The sequence below is a fragment of the Pundamilia nyererei genome, unplaced genomic scaffold (genome assembly GCF_000239375.1).
Source record: "Pundamilia nyererei isolate P.nyererei 1_Seehausen unplaced genomic scaffold, PunNye1.0 scaffold00104, whole genome shotgun sequence".
Taxonomy (NCBI): domain Eukaryota; kingdom Metazoa; phylum Chordata; class Actinopteri; order Cichliformes; family Cichlidae; genus Pundamilia; species Pundamilia nyererei.
The window spans coordinates 299,110-308,044 of record NW_005187505.1 but is presented as its reverse complement, the minus strand read 5'-3'; the positions used below and the strand labels follow the sequence as shown (position 1 = coordinate 308,044).

At 40.7% G+C, this 8,935-nt stretch overlaps 1 protein-coding gene across 2 annotated transcripts; it reads left to right on the top strand.

The window, feature by feature from the left end:
- The first annotated feature begins 1,794 nt into the window (after positions 1–1,794).
- hcls1 (hematopoietic cell-specific Lyn substrate 1) lies at positions 1,795–7,771 on the top strand. 2 transcript variants are annotated; one of them, XM_005740800.2, is made up of 13 exons: positions 1,795–1,943; positions 2,708–2,791; positions 2,897–2,970; positions 3,589–3,712; positions 3,858–3,968; positions 4,944–4,998; positions 5,086–5,196; positions 5,284–5,394; positions 5,470–5,580; positions 5,665–5,720; positions 6,935–7,004; positions 7,136–7,287; positions 7,366–7,771. In XM_005740800.2, the coding sequence occupies exons 2-13, from the start codon at positions 2,708–2,710 to the stop codon at positions 7,741–7,743; spliced, it is 1,437 nt and encodes a 478-aa protein (XP_005740857.1). In that variant the 5' UTR covers positions 1,795–1,943; the 3' UTR covers positions 7,744–7,771. The 2 variants fall into 2 exon arrangements, with proteins under 2 accessions (XP_005740857.1, XP_005740858.1); XM_005740801.2 differs by lacking the exon at positions 5,086–5,196.
- Positions 7,772–8,935: the final 1,164 nt, after the last annotated feature.

Sequence of the window (8,935 nt, the reverse complement as noted above, 5' to 3'; positions counted from 1 at the left end):
GTAAGTGACGTCTGGGTGAAAGTTTTTTGCCTCTAGCATTTTTTTTTCTTGTAATAAGTCAGGGACTAAAAGACAAAATAAACAATAACCTGTTTCTGGTACTTAGAAATGATGCACATAATTTATTTAATCAGTAATTTTAAGCAAAATCTGCTTCTCTTGTAGGTCTACAGATGCTTTTGTGGATCTAACAGAATAAAGACCCAATATTTCACAGACATTTTCAGACATCTGAATATTGGAGCTTTAAATAATGAATGTTTTATTAAAGTTGAATTGTAAGGTGAATATATGTGTCAAAATGACCAACTTAAATGGAAAAATGAGCTAAATAAGTTAGAAATTAAATCATGAAATAAAACATTCTTTAAACAGGTGCATATAATGAAGACTTTAATATTTTAAAAGTAAGTAAAACACTAAAAGTAATACAATTATCCATTTAAATATGAAAAATGCTCAAACTTCAATTAGACAATTTATAAGGTAAAATGTGGACACTTTATTAGGCACACCTTGTTGGTACCAGTTTGGAAACTGTTTTGTCTTCAGAGCTGACCTAATTATTAATTTCACAGATTAAACAAAGTGCTGAAAACATTTCTCAAAGATTTTGGTCCACATAAACATGACTGACACAGTTTCTGCAGAATTGTCCGCTGTACATCCATTATAGACATCCCAAAGTTTCTCTTGGTTCTAGATCTGGTGACTGTGGAGACCATTTGAGTAGCGGGAATTCCCTGTCAGTGTTCAAAAACAAAGTGTGAGATGATTTGAGCTTTGTGACAATGTGTAAACATGTTGAACCCCAGTCCTCGAGGGCCAGCATCCTGTTTGTTTTTGAGATATCCCTGCTCTACCTGCTGCCGATTACCTGGATCAGGTGTGCTTTGCCAATAAGAAGCTACAAGGGCAGGTTAGTTGGAAAACAAGCAGGACAGCGACCATTGAGGCCTGTAATTCGACACCTGTGAGCTAAGCTGAGCTTGAATGATGGTGGCATACCTCCTGTTACACTGACTCACTGCACCATCTTGTGGTTCTCGGTGGTATTACACGAGAATACAGCCCAGTCTTAATGCGCCGTTCACGCTCACATCTGCACAATGACACTTAGAAATCTTGCAAATAAGGTCACAGCTTTTGTTTCTTGACATTATTTTTGTAGATTTAGTTTATTTTAGGTGTTTGACTCACTTTAAAACTGGTTTTATTACTTTTACTATGTAGGAGCGTTTTCGTTTGCTGACGTTGTATAGGGAGGTGCACCAGGATGCATTGCTTGCTTTTTGGTAACGGGATTGATTATTTTTCCCGAATACTTTAGGACCTACCCTCCCATTTCGCACCAGTGGCCCTCTGAGATTGGTTTTGACAAGCAGAAACTGCAAACGCTTTTAACCAACCCCATTTTTATTATTGAGGCATAGACAGACTCCAAAAGTGAGTGCTCATTATCATTTTTCCCAGCTGTTTTAAGTTGTGTAAGCCCCCAAATGTTGCAACTGCACCACAGCAGCTGGTCTGTAATCAGTCTACTTAAATCGGTCTTTAGCTTGGAAAACATAAGAGGAGATTTTTATGACCTGAAACTGTTTAAGAGCGCATGTCTGGTGGACTTTCTTTGATTCCGGACGGTACTTGAATGCAGCACTTCACTATCTATATATATTTTTAAATCCCTACAATTAATTTAAACGCTTATATATGAAAAAGAAAAGAAAACGGCCACGCTGCTGTCAGGTATGAACTCTTAAATCCCCAGGGCAGACAGGGGCGACACTTGTGCAGGTATTTTCACCAAAGCGCGCTCACGTGTGCTAGATCCGCGTTCACTCCTCGCCCGTTAGAGTGCGGCGACTCGTGCAAAGACCCCGCAGGACCGCTTACTGTTGCACATTATTCATCTAAACACGGGCAAACTGCGCAACAACTGAAAGGTAAAGATCTTATATTTGTATTCAAAGTGAAGCCACTAACAAGCCAGCGTCTAACTTTCCTCTGTTAATATTTCCGTTAAATTAAGGAAGTAGATGTAAGCAGTCGCAGTTTAAAGTGCTGCACAGTGAAACGTTAGTAGCGACAAATGTGACTTAACAGCCTCATGTTTTCAGATGCGAAGCATTTGAATGACATAAAAGTGATTAAATAATACGGGAATAACCTATTTTCTGCTTTTAACTCAGTGTTTACCTGAACTGTGTGTCCAATATTAAAAATAACAAGCCCAGCATTACTGAGACTGTCATTACTAGCCTAGAATTACCATTTATGGCAATAAAAGTGGCATAAAAATATAATTAAAGATAAATTGTAGCCAGCTACTGAAAAAGACTTCATTTTTATTAGATTATCTGCTTCCCTCACGACATAAAATCTCTCATTTCCACCTTATTAAAGATGATTTTAACATATGCAGTGCATAATGTTCTTAAATAATATATTATAATGCAGCTTTTTCAGTGTTTTAGTTACATGTTTTATAAGAAGAGTGTATGTTCTTTTTGGGGAAATGAACCATCACGTTCAGAATAACTTCCTTTTTGAGACTTGAGCAGAGTTTGGTCAGAGCTTGTGGTTGTGCGTTAGTTTATTTTTAGTGATCACCTAAACAGAGAATAATCATTTTAATGCACGAAGGGGTCGTTGATCTTTATTGCATCTGTCCTTTGTGGCTCACTGTGTTTTAATCTCCCACCCCCAGATGTGGAAGTCAGTGGTGGGCCACAATGTGAGCATGAAGGTGGCTGGAGAGGGGGATGACTGGGAGACGGACCCTGACTTTGAGGTACTGTGTACTTCCTGGAGTGAGCGTCACTGTAGGGAGGGTTGGGTAGACACCCCTGCGTCAATCATTTCTGATTTTGTGTTTATGTGTGTGTGTGTTTTTTAGAATGACGTGTCAGAGCAGGAGCAGAGGTGGGGGGCCAAAACCATCGAGGGCTCAGGACGTAAAGAACACATCAGGTGAAAAGACGTGCAGCCTGTTCCTGGAAATATTTTTTTTATAGTGCACGTAGATGAGTTCAGGACATAGTGGGTGCTGTGCAGCAACAGGAAGAGGAAGTGAGAGCACAGCGTAAGCTGTCAGGCCGCGAGTCTTTCCTAATATGGATAATGTATGATGATGGTGATGTTGACAACTCTTTGACAGTGATATTTAAACCTCTGCTGACCGGGTGGGACAGATTTTGTATCAATTGTGGCTTATTCAGGGTCAATAATTCACTCATTAATGAATATTTGGTAACCTTCAAAGTTGCTGTGGATCCTCATCAAGCAGAAAACTTAATTAATCTTCTAAGAGAGTGTTGTGGTTAGTTAGACAGACACATGACCCACCCTATTGGGAAAACCCGCCCATTAGCAGTATCCATGTACTCAGAGCTTCTGAGCATTTGTGACCTTGAATTTGTGGCTCGTAAGAGATTTTAATATTGGAACAGATTAAGAGTAAGCAGCAGAGGAACAACTACTATACTAACAGTTTAAAATTACCATGATGAGTGTATCAGTGTTAGTGATTGAGTTCGCAATAGCATGAACGCCGTCTGTTTCACTATTCATGTGTTTTGGCCCCTGCAGTGTTGCAGAGCTCAGAAACAAGGTCACTGAGGAGCATGAGAAAGTGAAGCAGAAGGAGAACATTCCCAAAGCATCGTACGGATATGGAGGGAAGTTTGGAGTGGAGACGGATCGAATGGACAAGGTTAACACGTTTTTCTCATTGAAATCGGAATTATGGTGATATGCTTCTATCATTTACTGCGACTCCTCTTTACCCTCGACTCTGTGAACACCATTTCTTTAAACGGTGTCCTTTTTGTTTGAACGGATGTGTCTCTGCTGTTCAGGTGGCTCTGGGTAGCGACTATGTAGCAGAGGTGGAGAAGCACTCTTCCCAGAAAGATGCAGCGAAAGGGTTCGGAGGGAAATATGGTGTTCAGAAGGACCGCGTGGACAAGGTGAGAAGACAAGCAGACTCTTTCACAATAGGCAACAATAAGTAAAAGGGAGCACACTGCACCCACATTAACATCTTTTCTTTGATATTCTGTAACTCAGATGTGATTTAAATGACATGATGAGGTCTCCGTCTCTTCTGTGTTTCTGTCTGCTGCTCTATGCCATCAAACAACAGGATTCATTCAATTCAATTTTATTTATATAGCGCCAAATCACAACAACAGTTGCCCTAAAGGGCCTTAATTATAAGGTAAAGACATTACAATAATACAAAGAAAACAAAGAAAATCACTACATTCATATGACCCACTGTGAGCACGTGCTTTGGTGACAGTGGGAAGGAAGAACTCCCTTTTAATTGGAACAAACCTCCAGTAGAGACTGGCTCATGGAGGGGCGGCCATCTGCTGTGAACGGTACAGTTAAAACTGGGATCTATTATACTTTCCATTGTTTCTATTATACCTACATATACTGGTGGATACTCCTTTTAAACATGGTCAAAGTTAGCCAATCAGAAGCTGACTTTAAAGGAAAGGGATCAATGATAGCCTGTTTTTACGACAAATAGAGAAATGAGACTCAGTTTTTATGGGAAGGGGGCTCCAGCAGAGGCAGGTTCAGTGAGGGGCAGCCATCTGTTGTTGGGGTGTGAGGGGAAGGAGAGGAGAGGACATGGAGTAGTGACATATAAATGCATCGGTAGTGGAAAAGAAGAGCTCAGTGCATCATGGGAAGTCCTGTAGCATCCTCAGCTTTACAGCATCTGTGGGTGAGGCTTCATTGTCACCTGATCCAGCTCTATTTATTAGCTTTGTCAAAAAGAAAAGTTTGAACCCCAATCTTAAAAGTAGAGAGAGTGTCTGTCTCCTTAATCCACACTGGGAGCCTGTTCCACAGCTGATGTTTCTTCAGTAAGAAAAGTTCCACACATACGATGCTTAATATTTATTATGATTTCAATCTTTGTGCAGTCTGCCGTCGGCTTTGAATACAAAGGAGAAGTGCAACAGCATGGATCTCAGAAAGGTACGTCCACTGTCCTGCATCTGTCATTCACTATTCTCCTATCAGAAGTTTGTCTAAATCTTACATTCTTATAACTCACTGCTTTAGATTACTCAAAGGGATTTGGAGGAAAGTACGGTGTCGAGAAAGACAAAGTGGACAAGGCGGCTTTGGGGTACGACTACAAGAGTCAGACTGAGAAGCATCAGTCTCAGAAAGGTGAGTTCAGGTTGTAGCAACTGTCTCTTTTTATATTATGTGCTTTATATTTGCTTTTTTTATGCATTTGAAATTTATGTTCACCAGACTACGCTAAGGGATTTGGAGGGAAATACGGGGTGGAGAAGGAGAAGGTAGACAAAGCTGCCGTGGGGTATGACTATAAAGGAGAAACAGAGAAGCATCAGTCGCAGAAAGGTGAGTTAAAATTGCAGCTTTTGCAGGTTCGGCCACCGTTTTTTTCATGACACTTGATTGCTTTATTCTGTGCAGATTACTCAAAGGGATTTGGAGGAAAATTTGGTGTTGAGAAGGAGAAAGTCGACAAAGCTGCGTTGGGGTACGATTACAAAGCTGAGACGGAGAAACATCAGTCACAAAAAGGTTAGAGGAGAGAGCCACGGATGTGTTATTTACAGGAACAGACTTCCTGTATTCATCACACTGATGAAGTGCTTCTGTGTTCAGATTATTCAGCAGGTTTCGGTGGCCGGTATGGCGTACAGGCAGACCGCATGGATAAGGTCAGCATCAAGGATGAAATTCTGTATTATTGTCTTTGGATTCATTGTTTAATCTGGAATAAAATGGAAAGTAGCCATAACATCTTGGGGATAATTAACACTTTGGAAAAAGTGAGGCACACATGCTAAATGTTGGAATTAACATCGATTATTTCTGTTTTCATTTTCATAAAATGAACTTAAAAATGTTTTAATACCTACCTAAAACCTTAAAGCCATTCTCCACCACTGTACATCTTATTCTTAGCCTGAATAGTCTGCTTGTTCTGTATAACCAGAATAAACATTCTTATTTATGAGACCAATGCTGGTCTGTTCCCATCTTACTCACTGATTTGACTTTCTGTCAAAAAGGTAAAGGATGTTATTGTATTCACACAGTGGTGGATCTAGAAAATTTTACATGGGGGGCAAAGGAAGGGCAAGAGGTCTAGGGTGGCACATACCTCTTCAGTTATATGTAGTTGGGCCAGTTGCCCCCTTTGCCCCCCTGTAGATCCGCCCTTGTCTTTACAGCCCAGCCTGTTTCATATTGAGATGGTGACTGTTTGGGTCTTCTTCCAGACCTTTACAAAGTGGTGACATATCTAAATAACTTGTACTTAGACACAACTGAACTGATGTCTTGTCATGTTCAAAGTCACCTTTGGCACAACTTGTTAAAAGATTTAAGTGAGTGGGCCTGAACCTTACTACACCCCCATCTGGCCTGAGGCGACACTGACAGTTACCGATGCTTTATTGTATACTTTTTTTGTATATGTTGTTGCTGTGTAACCACTGTTGATTCTTAGCCAAGGAACTTCTGCAAAAAAAGATTTTTAATCTTAAGCAAAAGCATTAAAAAAACCCAAAAAAACATCAAACATCTTGCTTCTTGGGACTTTGATCACATTTTTAGCTCCACTTATTTTGTGGTTTAGCCCGAGTATCAGAGGTCCCCAGTAACAGATTGGCCCAGATGTGCCCACATCATCAGCTGAAATAAGGCTGTTTCATAGCCTGTACATCATCCTGACCTGACAGGAACAGACAAGCAGCAGATTGTCAAACCTCCAGCTTTTAATTTTTAATTTTGATTTATTTCCTGCCAGTCAGTTAATCGCCTGCTTGAGTATTCTTACAGCTGTAGCCGTCATTATTGAAACATGATATCTGTAGTGACAATTCAAACTTCTGAAAAATAATTCTTTCTCTCTATTATTAACCTCCAGAGTGCAGCAGGCTTCACAGACATGGACTCCCCGACCTCTGCATATAAAAAGACACAGCCAGTAGAGGCTTGTAAGTTCATTTGTTTCTCCAACATAATCACTCACACTCTGCCGTCTGTCTGGCAAGCAATTAAATCCACAACTGTTCAATGGTTTCCATGATGCACTGCATTCACATTCACTTTGGATTTTATTATGCAGCGAGTGCAGGTGCAGGGAAACTGAAAGCACGCTTTGAGAATATGGCCAAGGCTTCTGATGAGGAGAACAGGAAGAAAGCAGAAGAAGAGAGAGCGAGGAGGCAAGCCAGAGAGAGCCGAGAGCGAGAGGAGGCCAAATGCAGACAGCAGCAGGTGCGCTGCGCTGCAAAAATGTAAAGAGCTACAAGGTGAGCTGTTTTCAGCTCACGTGATTGATGTTCTTTCTTTTAGGAGGAAGAAAGAAGAAGAGAGGAGGAATCTCAAGTAGCACCAGTTCATCATGTTGATCCAGAGGACGATATGCCAACACCAGAAATCCACCGTCGCACTCCAGAGATTCAGAAAGAGCCGGAGCCAGAGCCAGAGCCAGAGCTGGAGCCGGAGCCAGAGCCAGAGCTGGAGCCGGAGCCGGTGGTGAGAAACACATATGAAAAATCAGATGTACCAAATAACAACTCGTGTTTAAAACATGGGACTCATATTCACCCATCTTTCCTCCAGCATGCACATATTTATATATATTTATATGTTTTTGTATATATAGGTATACATATACCTATATATGCAAAAAACTTGAATTTTACTATGTTTATTTATCGGATAAAATAAGTTAAATGTCACCGTTATTATAACAGCAGGGGTGTCCAAATTCAGAGGCTGCATCCACCTGAGGACCCGGGCTTCGTGGTCCTCAGGTGCCGGGCAACCGGAAATGAGCGATGGTGAAATTGGACGGTCTAGCCTTCAGAACTACGTCACGAGCTCTCTCGGTGCAGTGAAACTCTGCCGTCTGCTCCTTGCTGTCTAAATAATAACCAGACGCTGGCGTAAATTCTCTACCATCTCACATTTCTGTTTAATCACTTTTCTGTTTGACATTTATTCAGCTGTGTGAAAACCCCGGAGGAACCCTCCCGAGGGATTAATAAAGTTTTATTTAATCTAATCTAATCTAATAACTTTAATCTCAGCCAAACCTATTTACTCACGAACAAATAAAACACTGAAAAAGGCCACACAATAACATGTTTAAGTTATCTAAGTGACTTATATATCATGTTTAAGCTGAGTAGCAAAAGGCCGCGGGGGTTTGAAAACGATGTGCCGGGAGTTTGTTGTTCTCGCCGGCTCAGATATTTGAAGTTTACACAGCTACATTCTCGCCTGAAAATATGTTAAAAGTTTATTTTGCGACCCAGAAAGATTAATAAGAGTAATATTAAAACTAAGTGGCTGCAGTAGTAGTAGCCATTGTTGGAAACTGGCATTGGCTGGGCCAGTCTGGGATATGGTTTTTCAATTTTGTTGTCCGGATGGAAAATCGGGAGAAATTCGGGAGAATGGTGGCTCCGGGAGATTTTCGGGAGGGGCACTGAAATTCGGGATTCTCCTGGAAAAATCAGGGGGTTGGCATGTATGCCAATCCATGACTGATAGTGTTTGGTTGTGTGCATTGTGATTTATCCAGGTATGCGGGTATTTCAGATACTGTCCATCTGCTGTGGATAGTTGTTTAGATCTGCCACTTCTTTTCTTTTGCCCTCCACATTTCCAGTTTCCTCAAATTTTTAAGGACACATACTATCACATACATATACTGCACACCATACTATCAAGATATTCTGTGTTTTTAGCTAACAGCTCTTTGGGAATCAACCTTATTGGTACAAAGATACTATTCAAGACTGTCAGACTGTCGTATCGTTGGAATTTTTCAGAAATTCATTAAAGAAATGGAGACAAATTATGTGTTTTTGTGACAAATGTGTTTTTAGGCAAAGTCACCATTTAAAACCGGTTC